This window comes from Chiloscyllium punctatum, chromosome 6 (assembly GCF_047496795.1).
Source record: "Chiloscyllium punctatum isolate Juve2018m chromosome 6, sChiPun1.3, whole genome shotgun sequence".
Taxonomy (NCBI): Eukaryota; Metazoa; Chordata; class Chondrichthyes; order Orectolobiformes; family Hemiscylliidae; genus Chiloscyllium; species Chiloscyllium punctatum.
Window position 1 is genome coordinate 17,710,241 of NC_092744.1, and position 26,852 is coordinate 17,737,092.

Genomic DNA, 26,852 nt, shown 5'->3' on the forward strand with positions numbered 1-26,852 from the left:
AGCCCCATTTGGATGAAGTATTATTTAAACTGAGTCACTGTGGTCATGCATGCATTGGGCAACTTGTGCACAGAATAAGCTCCCACATGTTAATAACCACATAGTCATAGAGATGTACAGCATGGAAACAGACCCTTTGGTCCAACTTGTCCATGCCTACCAGATATCCTAACCTAATCTAGTCCCATTTACCAGCACTTGGCCAATATTCCTCTAAACCCCTCCTATTCATATAAATGCTGTAACTGTGCCAGCCTCCACCATTTCCTCTGGCAGCTCATTACATACATGTACCACCCTTTGTGTGAAAAAATTGCCCCTAAGGTTCCTTTTATATCTTTCCACTTTGACTCTAAAGCCATGCCCTTTAGTTCTGAACGCCCCCACCCCAGGGAAAAGACCTTATCTATTTACCCTAACCATGCCCCTCATGATTTTATAAATCTCTATCAGGTTATCCCCCAGCCTCCGATGCTCCAGGGAAAACAGCCCCAGCCTATTCCAGGAGAAAGTGAGGACTGCAGATGCTGGAGATCAGAGCTGAAAGTGTGTAGCTGGAAAAGTGCAGCAGGTCAAGGCAGCATTCAAGGAACAGGAGAATCGACGTTTCGGGAATAAGCCCTTCCTGAAGAAGGGCTTATGCCCGAAACGTCGATTCTCCTGTTCCTTGGATGCTGCCTGACCTGCTGCACCTTTCCAGCTACACATTTCCAGCCTATTCCAGCCAGATTCAGTGATGTTGAACGAGGGTATCATATGAATTGTATCTATTTCTATAAAATAGCTGTTTTACACAATTTTATGTGTTGAAATGTAATGTGCTGAACGATCTAAAAATATAATTCACGCTTGTATGAAATTCTACAAAAGATACACCATCCCCGATGGGTTCTGGAGGAAGAATTCAGCTCCAAACTCGTCACAGTAGAGGCGAAGATGGACAAATTCCTTCACTTCCGCAAGAATGGAACTTATAAGACATGTGTCATTCGCTCTGCGTTCAAACGAGAACACTCCAACGAATTGCAAAGTTTGCGGGGGAGGGTGGCGTTCTTTCCAATGAAACACTGGGGGAATTAAAAAAAAGAATGTCAGAATAACATTTGGGGACATCGGGTTTGTCAGGGAAGGTCAGTGAAAGAGAAGAACACTTGGAGTCATTTAATTAAAAAAAAACTGACCGATAAAGTGAAACTCATTAGCCCAGGGCGAATTCCAGTTTTCACAATTTCCGGGGAGGTGGAAGCAGGGAGAGGGTAAAATGTAATTTGTTGCAGAACCTGTCACATTGATTAGGAAAGAATAGGAAACGGGTCTAATGCCACGCCTGTCTATGACGCTCCAACACCGAGAGAGCTGAGCAGGGAGAACTGAGTTTTGAGTGTGCGACTGTTTCAGTCAAATCCCCTTTTTAAAAAAAGCGTGAGATCTGTGCGGAAGAGCCGGGCTGTCAATGAAAGGGGTTAAAAGACACAAAATGAAGAGGAAAAATAAATCTACCTATTAGCCCCTCACACACACGCGCTCCTGGAGGATCTCAAAGCATGGGACTGTGATCTGGAGCTGCTGTTAGGTGTTAAGTGTTCGGCAATATGTGGTAGGAAATTTTTAAGGCTGTTTGTCAACATGTTGTAAAAAAATGCGCGTGGTTTAAGCTGAGCAACAGAACTTGATCCTGCGTGAGGTCTTTCACCGCGAAGGAGCAAAAAACAATTTTTTTGGGGGGGGGGGGGGAAAGTCCACTTTAAAAAGAAACTTCTCCTGAGCAAACTCGGTAAAGGTTATTGTTTTGTTTTTGATCTGTGTCTTGAGCGAAGGGTGGGTGGTGAACATGTTTCGCGTAATAAGTGCGTGTGGTTTGTGGACAAAAAGATCTGAGTTAGTCTGTGTGTGGGGTGCATGTGTAGATAGACCAGCGTCCAGAGAGGGTCAGTGCAGCTCTTAAGAGCAGAGGAGATTGAACAGAAATGTTCAGACTGAATGAAGTATGTGTAACCAGCTTTAAGATCAGTTGGTATAAGAATTAGAAAAGACTTAATTTTTTTTGTTTAACTCCGCGATTTGTGATGTGCAGTATACTGCCTGACGGGGTAAGAGAAACAAATAATGTTGGAAAGGACAATGTGATAAATACTTCGCATGTTAATTGGGAGAAGAGGAGTGGGACAGATTCCCTCATAGAATCAGTCTGGGCACGATGAGAAAGCGGGGAGTCACAATCTCGGGATTGGAGATGATAAAATGTGTAGCCGCGATGGGCTGATTGGCCTCCTCCTGTACTTAATGCTTCTGTGAGAGGGTAAAGGGGTGAAACTGTTCAGGACTGAGATCAGGAGAAATTTCTTCGCTTGTAGGATAGTGAAGTTTTGGGATTCTCTGCTCCAGAGGGTCATGGGCAGTCAGTCAAGTATTTTCAATGTGAGGTTGGGTAAGGAGAGATTTAAGGGATACTGCCAGTGCACATTGAATAGCAGAGAAACTCTGAAGGGGAAAATCACATCACCCGGCTTCTGTTTTTTTCTGTTCTTCTGATAGGCTGAGCAACCTCCTTCAGTGCTGTCTGCTTCTCTGATATTTTGGGTAGACCAGCATTTCAGGAGCTTATTAGCAATCCTCTATTGAGATGGAAGCTTATTCTATTGGTAGGATCACTAAGACTTGTTTGATATGAGTTGGAAGACTTTACCAATTTTCATTTCAACAACTTTGACCCTAGATTTCCATCATCAGCCCAGCATCCTAATGTGTTTTTCCATGGTCTCCCTAATGCGGTGATGATTTCTTTAAAATCTTGCCATTGTCGCTTTGCACTCGAGAACATCAGTGAGCAAGAGTTGAGATTATCAGTCATATGCTCGTGGAATAAAATACAGGATAATAGAACCTTGTGCGAGGAAATAAACTTAAATTGAAGGGTTCGGGTTATCATTAGAAGATACAAAACTGGTCCATAGATGTCTTTTCATATTTAGCATACACTTAGAATGGTTGACTTGTAATTTAAGTTCTTTCAAACGCAGTCTAATTATAGATGTGGATGAATTCCATTGCATGAATTGCAACAGATGAAGATAAGTAAAGGAATTTCCTCAGTTCAGTAAACGACTTCTAAATTTAATGAAGTGCATTCAGCGTATGAACAGTGGTTTCTGAGCACCAACCTGATCACACCCACTGACCACTGCCTCAGGCTGAACCATGCTGTCTGCAAATCTCTCATTCTATTTCACCTTGAACTGAGTTCCTGAACCTATTTGTGCCTGTCAAACATCACTCGTCCCTGCCCCTCCCTCAGATCATCTGTTCCTGAAATTGGCCAGCTTCCTCCAATCTACTCTCTGTAAACTTGTGTTTGTTCAAAACTCTGCTGTCTGTACTCTGACTCACACTAAATCCCATTCAGCCACCTCTGCTGTAACCACTGCCTACATTGACTCCTGACATGTTAATGCCTTGATTTTAAATTCTCATCCTTGTTTGCAAATCCTTTGTCTCTGTAGCCTGCTACAGTCCTGCTACTATCTTCTGTGATCTCCAGGTCTAGCCTTACTGATGTTTAATTGCAATTGTCTTCCACTGCCTTTGCACTGATTACAGCTCTCCAACTTTCTATCCCTCTCTATCTTCGTTTCAAATTTTCATCAAAATCCATACCTTTGACCTAATATACCTAATATCCCCTATAAATTTGCTGACATGATGAGTTGAATGACCTCTTCCTATGTTGTAAATTTCCTGTTCTAACCTCCTACATAGGCTCTGTGTCATGTTTTAAACTATGGAGCAAGCTCCTCATGTTCTTAATTAATAATGCTGGTGCTTCATGAGTACAGATGTTGACCCTCCTGCTAACTCAGTATTTTTACCATTCTGAAGCTTTCCTAGAATTGAAGGAATCTCAGGAATTCACAATCTCAGGTCACATCAACTGATCTCTAAGGGTTTAACTCTCAGTAGTTCATATTTGAAGCAGATTTATTCTACGGACACCCGCACCAATCAACCACACCGCCCTGTGGCCCAACATTTCAACTCCCCCTCCCACTCTGCCGAGGACATGGAGGTCCTGGGTCTCCTTCACCGCCGCTCCCTCACCACCAGACGCCTGGAGGAAGAACGCCTCATCTTCCGCCTCGGAACACTTCAACCCCAGGGCATCAATGTGGACTTCAACAGTTTCCTCATTTCCCCTCCCCCCACCTCACCCCAGTTCCAATCTTCAGCACTGTCCCAATGACTTGTCCTATCTGCTTATCTTCTTTTCCACCTATCCACTCCACCCTCGCCCCCCCCCCCGACCTATCACCTTCATCCCTTCCTTCACTCACCTATTGTACTCTATGCTACGTTCTCCCCACCCCCACCCTCCTCTCACTTATTTCTCCACCCTTCAGGCTCTCTGCCTTTATTCCTGATGAAGGGCTTTTGCCCGAAACGTTGATTTTACTGCTCCTTGGATGCTGCCTGAACTGCTGTGCTCTTCCAGCCCCACTAATCCAGAATCTGGTTTCCAGCATCTGCAGTCATTGTTTTTACCTACTGCCACTTAACCCTACCCCACCCAACTAAAGACAAGTCGACATTCATTGCAATGTAATTGGAGTATAAAAGTAAAAGTCTCATTCAATTTGCACAAGGAGTTAGTGCACCCCACCTGAAATAGTTAAAAATCACACATCAGCTAGCTACCTGATGAAGGAGCAGAGCTCTGAAAGCTTTACTTTCAAATAAACCTGTTGGACTATAAGCTGGTGTTGTGTGGTTTTTAACTTTGTCTGTCCCAGTCCAGCACTGGCACCTCCACATCATGGCCACCTGAAATACTGTGCAGATTTCTGGTCTCTGTACCTCAAGGAATGTGCCATCGAGAAAGTGCAGTGAAGGTTCAGTAGACTGGTTCCTGTGATTAAAGAAAAATGGTTTATGAGGAGATAGCAATGAAAATGAAGTATATTTTTCCTAGAGTTTAAACAAATGAGAGTTAAAACATATAAAATCCTTAAAAGTCCAACAGGATAGATTCTAGAAGGATGTTTCACATACTGTGAAGGTATACTAGAGATATACATACTAGAGATCGCAGTAGGAAGTAACCCATTTCTGAATGAGATGAGAAGAAATGTCTTCACTTGAAGAGTTACAAACTTTTGGAATTCCCTACTGCACAAAACTGTGGATACTCAGTTGTTGGGCATTTTAAAGTTAGACTTGTGCAAAAACTAAGACAATTAATGTGGCACATTGCAATTAGTGAGATACCATAAGAGTCCGTGCTGAAGGACCTTTGGTTCACAATCTGTACAAATAATTTGGTTGTGGGGACCAGTTGTAATATTTCCATGTTTGCCAACGACACCAAATTGGGTGGGAACTTAAGTTGGAAGGAGGGTACAAGGACACTTCAAGTGAACTTGGACAGAAAAAGTGAATGGACTTGAACATGACAAATGTAATATAAATTGAATAAGTTTTAAGTTATTCACTTTGGTAGAAACAAAATGGAAAGGGAGACTATTTCTGAAAGGGAGAGAGGTTGAGAAGTGTGAGTGTCTAAAAGGATCTGAGTGGTCTTGTTTGTGAGCGAGCGTGCAGGTGCAGCAAGCAATTAGCAAGGCAAATAGTCTATTGGCCTTCATTACAAGGAAATGTGACCACAGGAGAAAGATAGCTTGCTGCAGTTGTGTAGAACCGTAGTGGTAAGGCACCTGGAGTATTTTGTACAATATTGACACCCTTATCTAAGGAAGGATATATGTGCCACAGCAATAGTGCAACAGTGGTTCAGATTAAATTTAACACAGAATTATGGATGTTGGAAATCAAAAATGAAAACAAAGTGCTGGAGAAACTCAGCATCTGTAGAAAGAAAAACAGAGTTAATGTTTCAAGTCCAGTGACCCTGTGTAAGAACTCAAGAACTGAGTTTCTCCAGCACATTCTGTTTTTCATTTTGTTTCACGTGGTTCATCCCTGGGGTGGCAGAAGGGAGATTTAGGAGACTAGATCTTTATCGTGTAGAGCTTCAAAGAACTAGGGGGTGGTCTAGTTGAAACTTACGAAATTCTCATGGGGTGAGTCACGGGTAATGTAGTTAAAATGCTTCACTTGGCTGATAAGTTTATGTATGGCATGGTGGCTCAGTAGTTAGCAATGCTGCCTCACAGTGCCAGGAATCTGGGTTCGATTCCACCCTCAGGTGACTGTCTGTGTGGAGTTTGCACGTTTTCCCTGTGTCTACGTGGGTATGCTCTGGTTTCCTCCCACAGTCCAAAAATGCGCAGTTTAGATGGATTGGACATGCTAAATTGCCCACAGTGTTCAGGAATGTGCAGGTTAGGTGGATTAGCCATGGGGAATGCAGGGCAACAGAGACAGGGCTGGATCTGGGTGGGATGCTCCTCAGAGGCTCAATGCACCAGATGGCCTTCTTCCACACCATCAGGATTCTAAATCTGAAATGGGCACATAATCTCAGAATAAGTGATAAGTGGTAAGTGAGGAGGAATTTCTTCAATAAGAGGATGGTGAATCTTTTGGTAATCTTTGTGTGAAGGGATTATGAAGACTTGCTCATTAACCATGTCCAAGGCAAAAATGAAGGCATTTCTATCAATTAAAGGCACAATGGGATACATTGATAGTGCAGGAATGTGGCGTTCATGTAGAGAGGAGTCTTGATCTCATTGAATGGCAGGAGTCTCGAACTGAATCACTCCAATTTCTTATCCCTTTCTCCAGCTTCCTCCCTGCAAGTGCTTGCATGTTAGCACTTTCCCCTCCCTTTTTAATTTTAAATATACAAATAAAACACATTGACCAGAGAAATAATAAGTATTTATGAAGCATCACATCATTTCTTTAAGAAGTCCCAAAAAGCCAGAAAAAGCCACAGTGATTCACTTTTGAAACACAATCGCTGTTGATGTTTTAGGATATTGTACCAACAATTTGCAACATGGGGACATGCCTCAGAGAGAATGTCAATAAAAACATGATCATTTGTTTTCTGTTATGGGAGAAGTGTTGGCCAAACAGATTCCCTGCTCTCAAACAGCGTCATGGGACTTTCTTTAAAGCTCTGCCAATGTGCAGACTGAGTCTCACTTCATCATTTAATCAGAAAGGCAGCACTTAGCACTGGCTCCAGTCCGTTTCCTACTTTGAAGACCAGCAGTTGTACTTTTGTGTTGGGACTTTGTGGAATTGGGAATGAACAAAGGAAAAAGAACTTGCATTTCCACAATACTTTATCATTCTTTTTGAAATTTGGTCAGTGTTCTAGCTACTTACGGTTTTAAAGGAACTAGAGTTAGAGGTAGATTGTACAATATTAATACTTGGTTCTGAAAGATTTTACAAATTATGTACTTATTGTTCCAACTTTCTGTACTGTGCAGAAATTGCTGACTATCAGTGTTGTTGGGAGGGACTTTGTATTAGATCCACTGTCCTGATTTTCAGACACAAGACATATTTAAGGTGCTCCACATTGTAAGCAAGTTTGACCCCACAGTTAAAGCAAGTTGAATAGAAATTAGTTATATTTGCATCAGTTTATTGGATTGAGTTTTCTTTTTAAATCATCTAGTCCAAAATGTATTATTAGACTTTCTAATAAGATTTGGTCCAATTTTCTGCTTCTCATAGAGTCTCTACAGTGCAGAAAGAGGCCATTGAGCCCATCGAGTCTGCACTGACCTTCCAAAGAGCATTCCCACCCAAATGCCCTCTCCCACCCCATCACCATGGCTAACCCACCCCTAAACACTATGGAGCAATATTTAGCATGGCCAACCTACCCATCCTACACAGCTGTGGGAGAAAATGGAGCACCTGGAGGAAACCGACACAGACATGGAGAGAGTGTGCAAACTCCACTCAGACAGTCACCTGAGGTTGGAATTAAACCCATCCCCTGCTGCTGTGAGGCAGCTGTGTTAACCACTGAGCCACCCCCAATTCTGCAAGTACTCTGCAAATTCAACTCACCTGATGTCAATCTTAGACCTTTTGGCTTTAATCTTGCAAATATTTCTTTTTCAGATAATAATCCAATTTCCTTATGAACAGTTTGTCTGCCTCCACCATACTCCCATGTAGTGAATTCCCCAAATACAACCAAGTGCTGTGAACAAAAAAAATCCTTATTTCATATTTGTTTCTTTGGCCAATTAACTTAAATCTACACTCTCTGGTGCTTAATCATTCCAACAATGGGAACAGTAATGACTTGAAAAACAAAGTGGAGAGATAATCTCTGGTCACTGTGTGCATTGTAAGCAACAAGGCCTACACTTTAAGTTATGATATTGTTACACATCATGACCAGAGTAATTGTTCCCACCACAGTCTGTGATCTATTGCTGTATTGTTTGGACGACAGAAGCAACAGCATTACAAGGTCTGAGATGTCGATTGCTACATTCATTGCAACACTTCACTATGAACAAAAATTTTTTTTGAATGTCTGTTTTCTTCCAGTCCCTGCTACCTCCTGGCAGGAAATGAGAAGATTTTAGAAGTCCAAATGCAGCCTGTATTGAAAGCAAACCATTAATCAACGAGAGCTCTTACTGGGGATTTGTGTGATTCCAAGTGTCTTTGTTGAGAAGAAAAGCCAGTTTTATTTCTCTCTATTGAATCAGATTAAATTTGCACATGTGCACAATGGTTATTTGTAACTTGGCATGATTATGTCAGGACAATCACACAGCATTCTACCAATAAAACGAAGGAAGAGAAATTTCCATTTCTGTAGCACTTGTCTTGACTTCAAGATACCCAAAAGTACTTTACCAACAAGGAAAGGCCTTTATGGCTGTTTTGTCACCATTGTAATATGGAATGCCAACTTGCACACAGCAATTTCTCACAAGCACCACTGTGCATTTTTTTTTTTGTGCACTTTGTTTTCGTTTCAGATTTCCAGCATCCACAGTGTTCTGCGTTTAGAAGTCTGGATTATGTGTTTGACTCCACACTCTGGCCCGAGCCTGTGACTTTCCGATGTGGTAATAATCTAACTATAAGTCAAGCTCACGCTGTGACTCAGTTTCATATTGAAGTGAAGGGATAGATGCAAAAGATAATTTTCACTGGAGCATAGCTGGTTGAGGGGTGACCTTAGAGAGGTTTATAAAATCAGGAGGGGCATGGATAAGGTGAATGACAAAGGTCTTTTTCCCTAGAATGGGGTAGTTTTAAACTAGGGGGCATATTTTTCAGGTGACAGGAGAAAGATTTTAAAACAACATGAGGGGCAATTTCCTTACACAGAGAATGGGTCGTGTGTGGAATGAACTGCCAGAAGAAGTGGCAGTTACAACATTTAAGAGACAGTTGGATAAGTTCATAACTAGGAAAGGTTTTGAGGAATATGGGCCAAGCACAGACAGGTGGGACTGGTTTAGTTTGGGAACACGGCATGGACTGGTTGGACAGTCTTCATGGTCGAGAGTGTAGTGCTAGAAAAGCACAGCAGGTCAGGCAGTATCCGAGGAGCAGGTGAATCAACGTTTCGGGTGTCAGCCCTTCATTCGGAATGACAGTCTTCATGTTGTATGACTCTATCCCAAGATGCTATGTTGCAGGAGAGCAGAAATGCTTTTCCTGATTATTGGATAATATTTAGCACTTGCTGAACATCATTTAAAAAAAACAGATACCTGGTCACCATAACATTGCCATTTGACGAGTCTGCTGTGCTCAAATTAGATGCTGCATTTTCTACATTACAACATTGAATTCAAAATTTGGAGATGCCGGTGTTAGACTGGGGTGTACAAAGTTAAAAATCACACAACACCAGGTTATAGTCCAACAGTTTAATTGGAAGCACACTAGCTTTCGGAGCGTCCCTCCTTCATCAGCTACCACCTGATGAAGGAGCATAGCTGATGAAGGAGTGTCGCTCCAAAAGCTAGTGCTTCCAATTAAACCTGTTGGACTATAACCTGGTGTTGTGTGATTTTTAACTTTGAATTCAAAAGTGTGTCATTGGCTGTAAAGCATTTTGGGTCATGAAAGGCTATGGAAGTATTTGTTTTTTTTTATCTTTTAAATAAAATCTATTGTTCCTGTAGTTGTGAATAACAGTGATTTATCAATTCTACAATGAACTCCAGATGAAGAAACAGGTGGAAATGTTGGAAATAGTGAACACAAGTCCCTTTCCATTCGACAGTAAAAACACATTTATGATTTGCCATTCTGTTTCTCAGCTGCTCATTCTGATGAACATCTACATTTCAGTTACAAATGTATATCAGAAAAGAACACATTGTGATTCAGTTTCTGAGTCATGTTGGACAGGATGTAGATGTGGTATGATGGTCTTTGGGAGAAGTGGTTGACTTTGGGCTTATAGTTCCAAAGCTGTTTCATCACTGGATTGTTTCTTTGTCCTGATTTATGGGTCTCTTGCTGACTATTGGAGATTGATGGAATGATTAGTCAGTAACGTAATTATTGTATTAGGCATCTGTTGGCTTGTAACTTGAATATAAAAGGAAAACACTGCAGGTACTGGAAATCTGAAACAAAGACAAGCAAGCACTAGAAACACTCAAATGTTCAGTAGGGGGTCTAGGCAGAGTAAATTGGTAAAAGCATTTTGTATACATTGAAAGATGGAGAGTGAACAGGTTGTAGGTTTAAGGTAATTGGCAAAAGAAACAGTGGAAACTTGACAAGTTCCAAATGAACTTTTCATTTACCAAGTGGCTACGGTTAGCAAAATGCCCTTTGCGAGTACATTGGGCGCGGGTTCAATCAAGGCATTCAAGGGAATTGGGTACCATCTGAAAAGGAGAAATGTACAGGGCTATGAGAACAAGGTGGAATATTAGCAATTAGTGCACCATTCATTCATATACTGTAACACGATGGGCTGAATGGACTCCTGCGTTGTAAATATTCTGTGATGCTGAACAAGTCAGATGGCGTATGTGCAGGAAACAAGGTGGATGTTTTCGGAAGATTACTTCACATTAGATGGATTGTAATAGTATATCCTCACTCTCAATTCCCATTATTCCAACATGTTAATTTGACCTTTCTCTTATACAAATGTTAAGTATGTGGACTGCCTACTTTATTGATAGCCAACACCCATCTTAGCCATGTATCATCAGCAACAACTATGACATTAGAAATGACTGAAGATTACCAAGCTTATAATCTTTTAAAAAAAAGATTTTGTATAGTGTTTCTCACACCTTTGAGTCCACCTACAAAGCCCATAAAATATTTTTGTTTTTCAGCCACTTTTGCAGATGCAAACATGATAACCAATATGTCCGCTGTAAGGTCCAACAAGAAAAAGTCTATTGAATGAGGTTTAATGCACTGCTGTTTGAGGGTGGAATATTAAGAAGGGCTACAAAGAAAATGTGTTGTTCTTCAGGAAAGTGATATGAGATCTATTGCGTTCTAGCCGAGGAGGCAGGCAGGTAGGTCTTCATTTTAAGTGATTCCTCACAATGGTAGTTACTCCAACACTGCAGTGCTCCCTCAGCACTGTACGCATGTACCAATCAAGTGGAGATGCTCCTGTCATATATGTACAAAGTTAAAAATCACACAACACCAGGTTATAATCCAACAAGTTTATTTAGAAGCTCTAGCTTTTGGACCATTGCTCTTTCATCAGGTGATTGTAGAGAATAAGATTTTAAGACACAGAATTTATAGCAAAAGTTTAGTATAAATTCTGTGTCTGAAAATCTTATTCTCCACAATCACCTGATGAAGGAGCAGTGCTTCGAAAGCCAGTCCTTCCAATTAAACCTGTTGAACTATAACCTGGTGTTGTGTGATTTTTAACTTTGCATACGCCAGTCCAACACCAGCATCTCCAAATCCTGACTGTCAGATATGGACAGGGCTACCACTGAGCCATGTTAATGCTGACCTTTACCTGAAAATATCTGCAGCTTTGTATTTTGCGGCTGCTACTGGCTGAAATATAACTTCTTTCTTGAGAGACTACTTTGGAGACCAATACTTTTCACAGCAGGAATTTGTCTGCCATTGTCTGTGCATGTTTCTTGTTGTGGGCAGCAAGGACACAGTCACCTGTATACAGAAACTCTCTGATTACTGCCTCTGTGACTTCGGTGGAGACATAGTTGAGACAAACTGGAGAGCTCCCTCAAATGCAATTTAATACTGATACCTGCAGGCGTGTCACCACTGAATTCTTTCAGCTGTGCGTCAAGGGAGGAATTGAAGAGTGAGGAGACAACGACACATCCTTGTTTAACAAGGTTGTTACTAGAAAGCCAACAGACATCTTACATCACAAACATATCCATCAAGCAGTTAGCACAAGTTTGTTCAGACATCCTAGCTTGGAGAACGAATACCAAAGACCAGGTTCACTTAACCGTCAAAACTTTGGTTCAGACTATAACCAAGAGGTATGGATAAGATTTGGATCCTTTGATTGATTAATTGATTTATTGTCACGTGTACCGAAGTACAGTGAAAAGCTATGTTTACGAGCAGTACAGGCATATCATAGTAAACAAGGATGTACAGATCAAAGAGACTTAGAGGCACACAGGGTTACATTACATAGGACGTGCACTAGGCTAGATCAACCTTGGCAAGATCAGCATTATTTGTGGCTAGAGAGTTTGTTCATCAGTCTAATAACAGCTGGGAAGAAGCTGTTCTTGAACCTGCTGGTGTGTGTGTGTGTGTTCAAGTTTCTGTATCTTCTGCCTGACAGAAGAGGTTGGAGGAGATCGTTACCAGGGTGTAATGCACTTTTTCTTGAAGTTGTTTGCTGTTGGGGTAGATAGAGCTCCAAGACTGTCTATTATACTTGGGGGTCTAACCCATCGGCATGACAACAGTTCACCCAAAACTTCATAATAATTCTGGGAGGATGTCAGCTACAAGGTTGCTTGGTAAGAGATCTAGTAGGATCCTTTTGAGGATCGTAATGTGATTGAGAGAAGGTTCATTCGTTGAACCCAGTTTTTAATCCTTTCTGCTTCTAGATGCTGACTACATAGTTAGCATCATTAAGGAGTATTTGCCTAATCTTGGATATTCTTGAAGATAGTCGTAAGTTTGTTCAGAAGCCTTGTATGGTCAGATTTCAAAATCTCTGCTGGAAGGCTGACTGGGCAAGGGGTATTGCCTTGTTTGGTTGATCTGAACATCATGTTGAGATTGTACAGGATATTAGTGAGACATTTTCTGGAATCCAGTTCTGGTCACCCTGTTAAAGGAAAGATATTAAGCTGGAGAGGGTTCAGAAGAAATTTGCCAGGATGTTGCCAGGGATGGAGGGTTTGAGTTATAAGGAGAGGCTGGGATTTTATAGACAATAGGCGCAGGAGTAGGCCATTCTGCCCTTCGAGCCTGCACCACCATTCATTATGATCATGGTTGATCATCCTTAATCAGTATCCTGTTCCTGCCTTATCTCCATAACCCTTGATTCCACAATCCTTGAGAGCTCTATCCAACTCTTTCTTAAAAGAATCCAGAGACTGGGCCTCCACTGCCTTCTGGGGCAGAGCATTCCACACACCCACCGCTCTCTGGGTGAAGAAGTTTCTCCTCATCTCTGTCCTAAATGGCCTACCCCATATTTTTAAGCTGTGTCCTCTGGTTCGGGACTCACCCATCAGCGGAAACATGTTTCCTGCCTCCAGAGTGTCCAATCCTTTAATAATCTTATACGTCTCAATCAGATCCCCTCTCAGTCTTCTAAACTCAAGGGTGTACAAGCCCAGTTGCTCCAATCTTTGAACATAAGATAGTCCTGCCATTCCAGGAATTGACCTCGTGAACCTAAGCTGTACTCCCTCAATAGCCAATTTTGTTTCTCTGGAGGGTAGGAGGTTGAAACCTGACCTAAAAGAGGTTTATAAAATCATGAGGGGCATAGAAAAGGCAGATGTCTTTTGCCTAAAGTGGAGGATTTCAAGACTAAGAGGCTTATTTTTAAGGTAAGAGGAGAAAGGTTTTTTACATAGAATATGTGGATGAACTTCCAGAGGAAGTGGTGGATGCAGGTACAGTTACAACATTTAAAAGACATTTGGATAGGTACATGGATATGAAATGTTTGGAGGAATATGGACCAAATGCAGGCAGGTGGGACTAGTTCAGTTTAGTTTAGTTATGGTCAGCATGGACTAGTTAGACTGAAGGGTCTATTTCCATGCTGCATGGTTCTATAATTCTAAATGAAGAATCATTACCCAGTGCTAATCTCCTTTAAAATAGAGATAAGATGAAATCTTTAACTTACAGGGTCGTGGGTCTTTTGGAACCTGAAGACACAGGGAAAGCAGATCCCTCAAAATATTATTAAGGCAGAGTTAGATTCTTTTAAGCCAGTCAGTGAAAGGTTATTCAGGGAAACATTATTTGAGGTTCCAATTATAACTGCCCTTATTTTATTAAATGATAGGGCAAGATTGAGAAGCTGATGGTATACTTTTGCTCCTAGCATGCTTTGCCATTCAATAAGATTGTGGTAAATATGTTTGTGTTTTGAGTTTTTCATTCCCATTTATCCCAGATAACCTTCGAGTCCTCTGCAGAACAAGATTCTGTCCACTTCTGGCATAAAAATATTCATTGCCCCCATTGTCAACAAACTCTGAGGTGGAGGTGTCCAAAGTTATTCAACATTAGTTTACAAAAAAAATCTTCTCACCTCTGGAGTTAAAAGCGACCCCTAATTTTATCTTGTATGTCATCTTGGGGAATGGTCTTAGGGGAAGTCACATCAAGGTGATTGATAGGAAAAAAATGAGGGGCATCCTAATTTAGAGTCTAATAAATTTGAGCATTGTGGACTATGTCTCCTGGGAAAATGATGCAAAAACAGAAACATAGAAGCTGAAGTATGCCATTCACCTGATTGTCCAACTCAGTCCCCTGTTCCTGCTTTCTGCCCATACCTTTAGCCCTAAGAACTATATCTATCTCCTTCCTGAAAACATTCAATATTTTGCATCCATCACTTTCTGTAGCGGAGAATTCCACAGACTGACCACTCTCTGGTGAAGAAGTTTGTCCTTATCTCAGTCCTAAATGACTTTCTCTGTAGCCTTAAATGTTGATCCCTGATTCTGGACTCCTCGGTCAGAGGAAACATCCTTCCTATGTTTATCCTGTCTACATCTGTTAGAACGTTTATAGATTTCTCTAAGATGCCCCTTCATTCCTGTTAAAAACTGTGCAGTTGAAGGCACATGCTAAAATTTGGTTCACCATCCTTTTGAGGACCATCAGCGTCAAGCTTGCAAAGTTCGATATGCCTGTAAAAAGATAATACAACTGTGCTGCTCCGCCCCCCACAAAGCGTCAACAATAGCAACATAAGGTATCAGCGCTGATGGACTGTGCTGATCCTACATCAGACTCTTCAATCAGGAGAGAAACCACAGAAGACAATGAGAACATTCAGGCATATTAGAACAGTGAGGACTCTACTCCAAGGATGTGATGAAAAGGTGCCGTATATGTTGGACGTTTCCATCGGTCCACTGCTTATTTAATCTTGGAAGGAACCTGATTGTCAGAGTGGCCTTTGTTTCAAATACAAGAACTTTCATTGAGAAATAAAAAACTTGGATTTATACAATATCAATCATTTCCTCAGGACATTCCGAAATGACTCACAGCCAACAAAATCATAAATTTTTTCAAGTGCAGTCACTCTTACAAAGTTTAACAAGCACCGGGACCAAAAGGCCACAAAGAACATGGGGAAGAAACGTGCATTTCAACTCAATTAAGCAAAATACTGTCCTGGCTGGAAATCGCAAATAAAAGCAGAAAATATTCAGCAGCTCAGGCAGGAGAGGAAGCAAGAGTTAATGTCATCAGGAGAGGATGCTTCACCAGAAAGCAGTTTATGTTTTGTGCGGATTAGTTTAGGGGAAGAAAGCCTGATCTGAAATCTTGCCATCAGTTCTTTTCCATCTACCTGCAATGCTTCATTTGAGCAACAGAGCAGGAGCACTAGACTTATCCATAATTTATGCACTGAAATCTCTGGAGTCAGAATTGAACCCATAACTTTCTGACTCAGAAGTAAACAAAAAATTGAGCTGTGGCTGATGTTTCAAGCTCCTTTGCCAAACAGTTTAAAATCTGTTAAAAAGATTAAAGCTGCTCAATTTATAAGACCAGTTGGACTACTCTTTCAAGGCACAGTGTCCTGAATGATCCAATTCAATGCTGTGCGGTTCAAAGATTTGAACAATGAGGGTTATTGAACATGGAACGGTGGAAGGCCATTCAGCCCTCGGGCCTGCTCTGACATTCAGTAAGATCATGGGTGATACGAATGTGGCAACTGGCCCCTCATAACCTTTAACTTCCCTCATCTATCAAAAGTCACACCCAGACTTGAATGTATCAATGACCCAGCATCCACTGTTTGCTGAGGAAGAGAATTCCAGAGTCACAATCCTCAGAGAAAATATTTTACCTCATCTCTGTCTTCAGTGGGAGATGCATAATTTTTAACCAGTCTGCCCTGGTTCTAGGCTCACCCACAGGGTAAAACATCCTCTCTGCACCCACCCTGTCAAATCCCCTCAGTATCTGAATGAATTGTTCTAAAATCCAATGGGTAGAGGCACAACCTCAGTACATTGACATGTATTAGATTGAACTGGCCTAAAGGCGTTATTACATGGGAACTACAATACAAAAAACACTACATCGCAAGGACATTTTTATGAAGCATCTGGGGACATTTTATAATGCTAAAGGTGCTGCCTAAGTATAAGATGTTGAGTGTATAATGATTGCAACAACTGCAAGGGCTTAAGCTGAAGTGAAAATCCAGCTGCATGTGTGACCATGGTTTGTAACTCGAGGTCAGTGAGGCATGTCTATGAGTCATCATGGTCTTTTTCTACACTCATGGGACATGGGCATTGCTGGCTGGGCCAGCATTTATTGCACATTCCTAGTTGCCCTTGAGAAGGTGGTGAACTGTCTTCTTGAACTGCTGCAGTCCATGTGTTGTAAGTAGACCCACAATGCAGTTGGGAGGGAATTCCAGGATTTTGACCCAGTGAAGGAACAGTGATGTATTTTCAAGTCAGGATGGTGAGTGACTTGGATGGGGATTTGCTGGTGGTAGTGTTCCCATGTACCTGCTGCCCTTGTCCTTCTAGTTGCAAGTGATTGTGGGTTGGAAGATGCTGTCTAGGGATCTTTGGTGAATTTCTTCAGTGCTTTCACTTACAATACACACTGCTGCAACTCAGCGCCAGTGGTGGAGTATCTGAATGTTTGTGGATCTGGTTCCTGTCAAGCGGGCTGCTTGTCCTGGATGATGTCAAGTATCTTGAGTGTCTTTTGATACCACTATACTAGCTAATGAGCTGCGCTTAGAAACACAGTTGATTTAAGCCAAGAACCATCAAAGTCATGAGAGGTACTGTTGATTATACAGTTGTCAGGGCCTCCATATAAATATTCTGGCTACAAGGGCTGGTCAGAAGCTCTGAGTTTCAAGATAATTCATCTCCTAAAGCCTGCTCAACATCTCCAAAGCACAACTTGGGTGTGATGGGATGTTGTCTCGATGAATACAGCTCCAACAACACTCAAAAAGCTTCACACCAAAGGAGCCAAAGCCCAATTGGTCAGCACCCTATCCACCTCAAACCTTCAGTCCCTCTGCCGTTAGTGCAGTTGCAGCAATATGTACCATCTACACGATGCACTGCAACATCCAATAATGCTCTCTTAAGCAGCACTATACATTCATTAACCTCATCAACTACACGGTTTGTAGATGACTTTTTGGCATTGCAAAGATCAGTACTTTTTTTTAATCGTACACTATATGTAAGTTCATTGGCAGATAGAGAGAAATTATGTTCAGTTTAAATGCAAGCTTCCCTCCTGCATTACACATTTATATGAATCAGATATAGTTTCTTAACAATACTAAACCTGTATAATGCTCTGTTACCAATAGATTTGACTATTCCAATGCTTTTTTGGCCAGCCTCCCAATTACCACCCACTGTAAACCTGAGCACATTCAAACCTCTGCTGCCCATGTTATAACTTGTATCAAATTCTCTTTCACCCCATTGCCTTTACTTGTTGATGCATTCACACTCTGGTAATGGCATGATTTTCATTCTCATGTTTACATTTTCCCTCCTGATGTCCAGCAAGAGTAGTTCTATAGCTCTTCACATTGATCCAATTCGGAACACTTGGTGCATTCCCAATTTCCTTGTTTCCTAAGCGGTCGTACCTTCCACTGCCTTGATCCTAAGCTGATGAATTCCTGTCATAACTCTCTTTATCTCCCAATCTCAGTTTCTCACTCATACGTCACTGCTTGCAGCTTCTTTAACGAAGCATTTTTTTAAAAAGAAGTTGCTGACAATACTGCTTATTAGTCACATTACAGAATTTGGTAAAAACAATGACTGCAGATGCTGGAAACCAGATTCTGGATTAGTGGTGCTGGAAAAGCACAGCAGTTCAGGCAGCATCCAAGGAGCTTCGAAATCGACGTTTCGGGCAAAAGCCCTTCATCAGGAATAAAGCTGATGCTTTTGCCCGATTTCGAAGCTCCTTGGATGCTGCCTGAACTGCTGTGCTCTTCCAGCACCACTAATCCAGAACATTACAGAATTTGAATACCACACAGGACAATTACTTCAATTCTGAAATTGTTCCGAAAGATGAGCCAATCTGGAAGAGTGAGGCATAGGTTTCAATTCATCGAATCAAGGCAAGTACCTTTTGAGTTATTTTGTGGTCCCTTCCTCTTCCCAAACCATGGCACAACATTTACAAATCGGTGATTGTACTACCTACAGCTCTTTGTATAGCCAGTGTTCTTTTTCCTCTTCTCTTGTCATAGCTCTTCATGAAACTTGGTGCCAATGTTTCTCTGATAATTCTCCAGTGAACAGCCCTGGGATGTTTAAAAGAAAGACCCGAAATTATATAATGTCTTTCTTAACGACAGGGAATCCTAATACTTTCACTGCTGGTGACATCTTCTTGAAATGCAGTATTTGTTGAAATGCAGCCAATTTGTACTCAGCAAATCCCCAGAAAATAGTGCATTAACAACTGGATTATGTATGTGTGTCCTGCTGATTGGGGAGTGTGTGTTAGCCAGGCCACAGAAGAAACTATCCTGCTCTTCTTAAAACTCTCTGGAAACTTAAAGTTAGACCTGAGAGGGAATATGGGGTATTGTGTGAGAAGTGGAACCTCCAACAATGCAGCAACTCCCTCAGCACATTACTGAAATTTTCAGCCTTGATTATGTCCTCAAGTTTCTGAATGGGATTTGAGCCTGGAACTTCCTGTTTTCAAGATGTTATATAATTGTGGCTGTTTCATTGAAGTGGGTGGGGTAGTCAACCACAAGAAAGAGTCCGTCCCTTCAGGGAAACTCTCTCCACTTTAATGCCACTGACCTCCATGTCTCTGGTTTCAAGCCAACTGCATACAGGAACTGCAGTACCACAGTAACAACATTCCTGCTATAGCATGCCTGAAGCTTTAGATTACATCTTGAGTTAGAATAATTGATAAAGGAGAAAAGTTGAAGTAAGATTACATTTCATACCCTCTTTCAGATCAGGCATTAAATAAAGCTTCTGTTTAACTTGTTTCTGTGAAGCATCTTAGGAAGTTAAAAGGGTTGCATGAATGCTTTTGTTGGCCTACCATCCCTGTTAATTATTCTTAACCTACTCAAACTTGACATCATACCATAATGTGACAAGAGCAACTTGAACGAGGTTTTGCAGCCATGAGAGACATACTGCCTCTGACCCACAGGAGCTGCAGGGCCCTTGCTATTTGCATACTTGAAGTTATGTTTAACTACATCAGAACGGTTCAAGTAGTAGTTCATTGAGTATAAAAGAGATTTTGGAGCATCCTGTAACTGTTATAACAACAATATCTATGGACATGTAATATCATGTGGGAAATGTGAGATTATGCACTTTGGCAGGAAGAAAACGGGATTTGAATATTATTTAATTGTGCAAAACTGCAGAAAGCCAGCAGAGAGGGATTTGAAATCACAAAATGGGAACACATTAGTTCAACAAGTATTAGGAATGGCAAGTAGAATATAGACCTTTCTTACAAAAGAGGTCGAATAGTCAGACCACACCTGGTATACTGAAAACAGTTTTGGTCTCTTTATCTAAGGAAAGATATACTGTCACTGGAGACAGCCAAACGACATTTAACTTGGATACGGAGAGATTGCCTTATGCAGAGAGTTTGAGTAGTTCTTTGAGGAGGTGTCAAGACAGGTTGACGACAGTAGAGCAGTGGATGTGGTGTATATGGATTTCACCATATTCAAGGCATTTAATAAGGTTCCCCATGGTAGGCTCATTCATAAAGTCAGGAAGTATTGGATACAGGGAGATTTGGCTATCTGGATTCAAAATTGGCTGGCTGACAGAAGGCAGAGAGTGGTTGTAGATGGAAAATATTCTGCCTGGAGGTCAGTGTTGAGTGGGATCCCACAGGGGTCTGTTTTTTTTAGATTCACTAAGGTGTGGAAACAGGCCCTCCAGCCCAACAAGTCCACACCAACTCTCCAAAGAGCAACCCACCCAGACCCATTCCCCTACCTTCACCCCTGACTAATGCACCTAACACTACGGGCAATTTAGCATGGCCAATTCACCTAACCTACACATCTTTGGACTGTGGGAGGAAACCCACGCAGACATGGGGAGAATGTGCAAATTCCAAACAGACAGTTGGCCGAGGCGGGAATTGAACCTGGGTCCCTGGCGCTGTGAGGCAGCAGTGCTAACCACTGAGCCACCGTGCTGCCATGTTCTTGGGCCTCTGCTCTTTGTAGTTTTTATAAATGACTTGGATGAGGAGGTTAAGGGGTGGGTTAGTAAATTTGCAGATGACACAAAGGTTGGAGATGTTGTCGATAGTATAGAGGGCTACTGCAGGCTGCAGCGTGACATAGACAGGATGTAGAACTGGGCTGAGAAATGTCAGGTGGAATTCAACCTGGGTAAATGCAAAGTGATGCATTTTGGAAGGTCAAACTTGAATGCTGAATGTAAGATTAAAAACAGGATTCTTGGCAGTGTGGAGCAACAGAGGGATCTAGGTGTGCAAGTACATAGATCCCTCAAAGTTGCCACCCAAGTGGATAGGGTTGTTAAGAAAGCATAAGGTGTTCTGGCTTTCATTAACAGGGGGATCGAGTTTAAGAGCCGCGAGGTTTTGCTGCAGCTCTATAAGTCCCTGGTGAGACCACACTTGGAATATTGTGTCCAGTTCTGGTCGCCCTACTATAGGAAAGATACAGAGGCTTTGGAGAGGGTGTAAAGAAGGTTTACCAGGATGCTGCCTGGACTGGAGGGCTTGCCTTATGAAGAAAGCTTGAATAAGCTCGGACATTTCTCTCTGGAGAGAAGGAAGAAGAGAGGAGACCTGATCGAGGTATACAAAGTAATGAGTGGAATAGATAGAGTCAATAGCCAGAGACTTTTCCCCAGGGCAGGATTGACTGGTACGAGAAGTTATAGTTTGAAGATCTTAGGAGGAAGGTATAAAGGAGATATCAGAGGTAGGTTCTTTATGCAGATAATTGTGAATACATGGAATGCATTGCCAGATGAGGTGGTGGAAGCAGAGTCATTGAGGACATTTAAGTGACTGCTGGACATGCACATGGATAGCAGTGAGTTGAGGGGTGCATAGGTTGTTACTATATTTTACATTAGTCTCAGCACAACATCATGGGCCAAAGGGCCTGTTCTGTGCTGTACTTTTCTATGTTCTACGTTCTAGATTAATCATTTAAATTTAGAAGAATGGGAGATGACCATAGTGAAATGTGAGATTTTTGAGGGACTTAACAAGATAGGTACAGAAAGTTTAGTTCACCCTTGTGGGAGAGCCTAGGATCAGAGGGCAAAGTCTCAGAGTAAGTGGTCACCTAGTTACATTAAAGAGGAGGAATTTCTTGAATCAGAGGACAGTAAACCCTGTGGATTTTTTTAAACTATAGAGAACTGTCAAGGTTAGGTTCTTAACTATATTTAAGGCTGAAATAGACAGATTTTTAATTAGAAAGGGAATTAAAGGTTATGGGGAAAAGTTAGGAACGTGAATTTAAGTTTTATCGGATCAGCCATGGACCAAAAGGCCTTTATCTGCTCCTCTATTTTACGTTATTCTGGGTCAGTGCAAGTTTGCTCTTTCTTTGCACCATTACATCGATTATTTATTTACTTTTTGGTAAAGTTTTCTGTCGAATGAGAACAATTTGCTGATGTATCGTTAATATCATTAATTTCAAAAGGATCATTAATGAGTCATAATTGTTTCCCAAAAGATCATGCAAATTTAAACTGGATTATTTGCTGTTTCAGATGTTCTGTTACTTAAAGGGAGGCACACCACCCTGTTGATGCCAAATGGAAGACCTTGACTTGGATACAATGCAGGAAACATTATCAAATTTTTCAGATTTGTCCAGTGACCTGACTGCTAGCATCAACAAAACCTGCTCCTTGAACAAGGGTTTCCAGTTTTACTATCTGCCCATCATGTACATTATCGTATTTGTCACTGGATTCATCGGAAACAGTGTTGCTCTCTGGATGTTCATCTTTCACATGAGGCCTTGGAGTAGCATCACCGTTTACATGTTTAACCTCGTCCTGGCTGACCTCTTCTACGTCTTCTCTCTGCCGGTTTTAATATTTTACTATTTCAACAAGACAGATTGGATCTTCGGGGAGGCCCTGTGCAAACTGCAGAGGTTCATTTTCCACGTTAACCTCTACGGGAGCATCTTGTTTCTGACCTGCATCAGCGTCCACAGGTACACGGGGGTGGTGCACCCCATGAGATCACTGGGCAGGTTGAAGAAAAAATCAGCCACCATTGTGTGCATGTGCGTGTGGGTTGTGGTCATGGCTGGCATCTCCCCAATACTGTACTTCTCCCGAACTGGGCCAAGGAAAAATAAAACAATTACATGTTACGATACAACGTCGAAAGAGCTCCTGGGCACTTATTTCATTTACAGCATGCTGACTACATTCTTTGGTTTCTGCGTCCCCTTTGCCACCATCTTGGTCTGCTATGGATTTATTGTGAAGGCCTTAATATCTAACGACATGAGGACACCTCTCCGGGGCAAGTCTGTGCGTCTCGTCATCATCGTGTTGGCCGTTTTTGCCATCTCCTACCTCCCCTTCCATGTGATGAAGAATCTTAATCTACAGTCCAGACTCTATTACCAAGGGCTAGAGACATGCGAGTGGAACAAGAGGGTCTACGCCACTTATCAGGTGACCCGCGGGCTTGCCAGCCTCAATAGCTGTGTGGACCCTATCTTGTACTTCCTGGCAGGAGACACTTTCAGGAGGAGATTCACTACTGCGGCCAGTAGGTTCATGTCTAAGCGGGGAGAAACCAACCTACAGTTTCGGAGTGAAGACAGTCCACTTCATGCTGTGTCAAACATTTCACAAAACGGTGACACTTCTCTCTGAACTTTGTGTTGGCAAATTTTACAACGTTTCCTTGTAGGTTTTGGAGGTACAGTAAGAATTGTGTTCATGAGATCGGTCTCGATTTAAAGCTCTGATCTAGTATAGGAAACAATGGAGAGTAAGGCATCCAGCATTTATAAGTTTGAGCATACTGTGTGTACCTAACTGTTTATCTTCTGACTCTCGTCACAGTTTGAGTATTGCTGTCCAAAGACATGTTTTGTTGACGTTTTCCATCGTGCGCTCAGCAGCACTAAATCTATTACAGTTGAATATGAAGTGTTTAATTTCAGAAAAGTAAGTTTTCTTTCATTGGTTGAAAAAGAGATTAGTTTTGTCCCTCAATCCCTTTCCTATGCCCACATAGGAAGTTGAGCATCCTCATATTGTTCTGACTTCAACACAGAGGAAGCATACAAGAGTAGCCCTACATGGAGCGTCCTAATGCAGTAGTTGCTCAGTACTGCTTGCAGCGCCTCCCAGTGATGACTTGGCAGAGATTCGAATGCAAGCTGTCCAAGTGAGTGTGCCTCAAGCTTGAGAGCTTTCAGATATTTCTACTTATGATTACCCTGACTGTTCCACTACCCCGAGACTGGCAAGCAAGTGGGGCAAGTGACTCTGCACCCACTCACCAATTAATTGTTCTTCAACAGAGCCTCTTGAAAGTTAATCTAAGTTTAAGGTCTTCATGGAGGCCATGCCTTTCTGTTTACACAAAAGATTTACGGTTTTAGCAGGATCAGATTATCAGGGGGTGGTTTAAGATGAATCATGGCTGCCCACTCTGCTCAGAAAATGGCACCATTAGTCATCAATGTATCAGATAAACAGTGATGGGATAGGGCCTGAGTAAGGCTGGAACACAGAAGGGAAGAAGATTTTTCATCTGTAAGGGAATCGTGAGTTATGAGGAGAAGGCAGGAAAGTGGAGTTGACGGTGGTCAGATCAGCCATGATCACATTGAATGGTAGAGTATTCGATGGGCTGAATGGCCTACATCTCTTCTATCTTTTTGTCTTACATACCCCGCAAAAAGACAAGTTTAAGTCAGGCCCATTTATATGTACGAAATTTCAGGGAGAAATTGTCCAAACAGTGAACAACTCAGCCAAGCGTGGAGGGTCATGATGGAAAGGGGCTGTTCGGGCTTCTGATTGAGGAAGAAACCGAGAGCCATTAGAGCATCCTCGTGAGGGATGGAGATATAAAGGGATTGGACGTCCATAGCAAAGAAGAAGTGGTTAGGACCAGGAAAGTGGAAATTGTTGAAATGATGCAAGGCATCACAATAATTGTGAATGTAGTTGCAAAGAGATGTAGCTTGTTTGCAGTAAAACGTCACAATGCATGTTGAAATCCATGAGCTGTCCCTTATAGCAATAATGCTTCTGTAGTCCAAACAATGCAGAGAAAGCTTTACTGTCCATGGGACTAGCAATTTGTCTGGTCATTATGTGTAACATATATCCTAACACAGTCTTTCACAGTGCTACTAACATTCATTGGCTCATTTCCTGCTTTGCTCACCGTATCACTAATATTGAATTATACGGAGTACGTGTGTCCAATTCTGAACACCGCAATTTAAGAAGAATATGAAGACCGCTTAGAGAAAAGATTAACGAGAATGGCTTTGGGGATCAGGGAGACCAACTATAAGGATAAACTGCAGGACATGTGCTGTTCTCCTTGGAGAAGGAGTGGAAAAGAGATCTGATAAAGGTGCTTAAGATCATGAGAGATATGGATTGAGGGTCGTGCAGCCAGTTTTTACTGGGGATAGGTTGAGATCCAGATGATATCAATTTATGGCACTCAGCAAAAGAACTAAAAGTCGAACTTTTAAGCATCCAGTGGCTATGATCTGGAGTGGACAGCTGTGCAGGAGGCAAATTCAACTCATGCATTCACATGGAATTGAACAAGCACCTCAAGAAAAGTAGTTTTCAGGGTGATTGAGATCAGCGAAATTGCTCTTGCAGGGAGCTGACAATCAGCTCAAAAGGGCTGAATGGTCCTTCTCAACTCTGTAACCATTCCCTGAAGCTATGTTTAGATATCTGGGTGTCCATTTGGATCATTTTGGCTTGGTGTCAAATTGTCAACAACACATTGGTAGCCCATTTTACATCTCTCATGTTTTTTTGCCAATTATATTAATAATCACTTAAAATGTTTTAACAAAAATGGCTAATGAAACTAGAGAGCATAGGTTTTGGGTGAGAGGAGAAACATTTAAAAGGGACCTAAGGGGCAGCTGTCTCACTCAGAGGGTGGTGCGTGTGTGGAACAAGCTGCCAGAAGAAGTAGTGGAGGCTGGTACAGTAACATCATTTAAAAGGCATCTGGATGGGTATATGAATAGGAAGGGTTTAGAGGGATTTGGGCCAAATGCTGGCAAATGGGGCCAAATTAATGTAGGATATCTGGTTGGTATGAATGAGCTGGACCAGAAGATCTGTGCTGCGCATCTCTGAGTCTATGAGTCAAGATCTGACATTCTGCAGAAAAGGTTTCGGACAATGATTCCTGGGACGAGGAGTTTCACTTCCAATATGGTTTGGAGAATTCCGCTTGGGGGAGACATGGTTAGGAGGAGATTTGGTAGAGGTGTTCAAATTTAAAGCTGTTTTACACTCTCCCACTAAGTCAAGATCATTCCCAATTACTTTTGGTCCTAACACCACATAAAACAATGTGTTACATCAATTCTGTTGACATTGTTACAGCTGAACAAGTGAGAATGAACCATTTATTGATACGACAAGTAGTAGGGTAAAAAGCCAGCACAACATTGAAGGGCCTTTTAACATTGAAGGGCCAAAGGGCCAACACTGTGCTGTACTGTTCTATGTTCTGCATTATCACTTTCACAAAAAGAAATGTGTGTTTTGTTCTCTATAATCCTAAATTCTATTGGACAAATCATGTTGGAATATTTTATTTGTTGCAATGAATATGACACATCTTTGATAAGAGCAAAGGAACATTTACTCCATTATATTTAATATATTTCCAATTTTTATTATCATCATTCTTGTGTTATTCCCCTTCCAAGACCAGCAAGCCATTAATCCATGTTATTTTTTGGAGGTATTCCAGTGACGGGAACAACCTTCGCATAGCAGGGTTTGATTACAATCTGATTTCATCACTGCCTTCAGAATCTGCACACTGTTTGGTGCTGTATGAAACTAGCTAATATGGAAATCAGGTTCCAAATGTGATTTAATATTGTGACAATGTTTCCCAAACTACTATTAAACACTCATGTCAGTCTGGTGACACTTCAAGTCATTGTGTAATATTGT

The 26,852-nt window shown here is 41.6% G+C and overlaps 1 protein-coding gene across 2 annotated transcripts; it reads left to right on the plus strand.

The window, feature by feature from the left end:
• The first annotated feature begins 1,332 nt into the window (after positions 1-1,332).
• On the plus strand, positions 1,333-26,834 carry p2ry1 (purinergic receptor P2Y1). 2 transcript variants are annotated; one of them, XM_072572082.1, is made up of 3 exons: positions 1,333-1,597; positions 11,262-11,450; positions 22,407-26,834. In XM_072572082.1, the coding sequence occupies exon 3, from the start codon at positions 22,452-22,454 to the stop codon at positions 23,535-23,537; it is 1,086 nt and encodes a 361-aa protein (XP_072428183.1). In that variant the 5' UTR covers positions 1,333-1,597; positions 11,262-11,450; positions 22,407-22,451; the 3' UTR covers positions 23,538-26,834. The 2 variants fall into 2 exon arrangements, with proteins under 2 accessions (XP_072428183.1, XP_072428182.1); XM_072572081.1 differs by lacking the exon at positions 11,262-11,450.
• Positions 26,835-26,852: the final 18 nt, after the last annotated feature.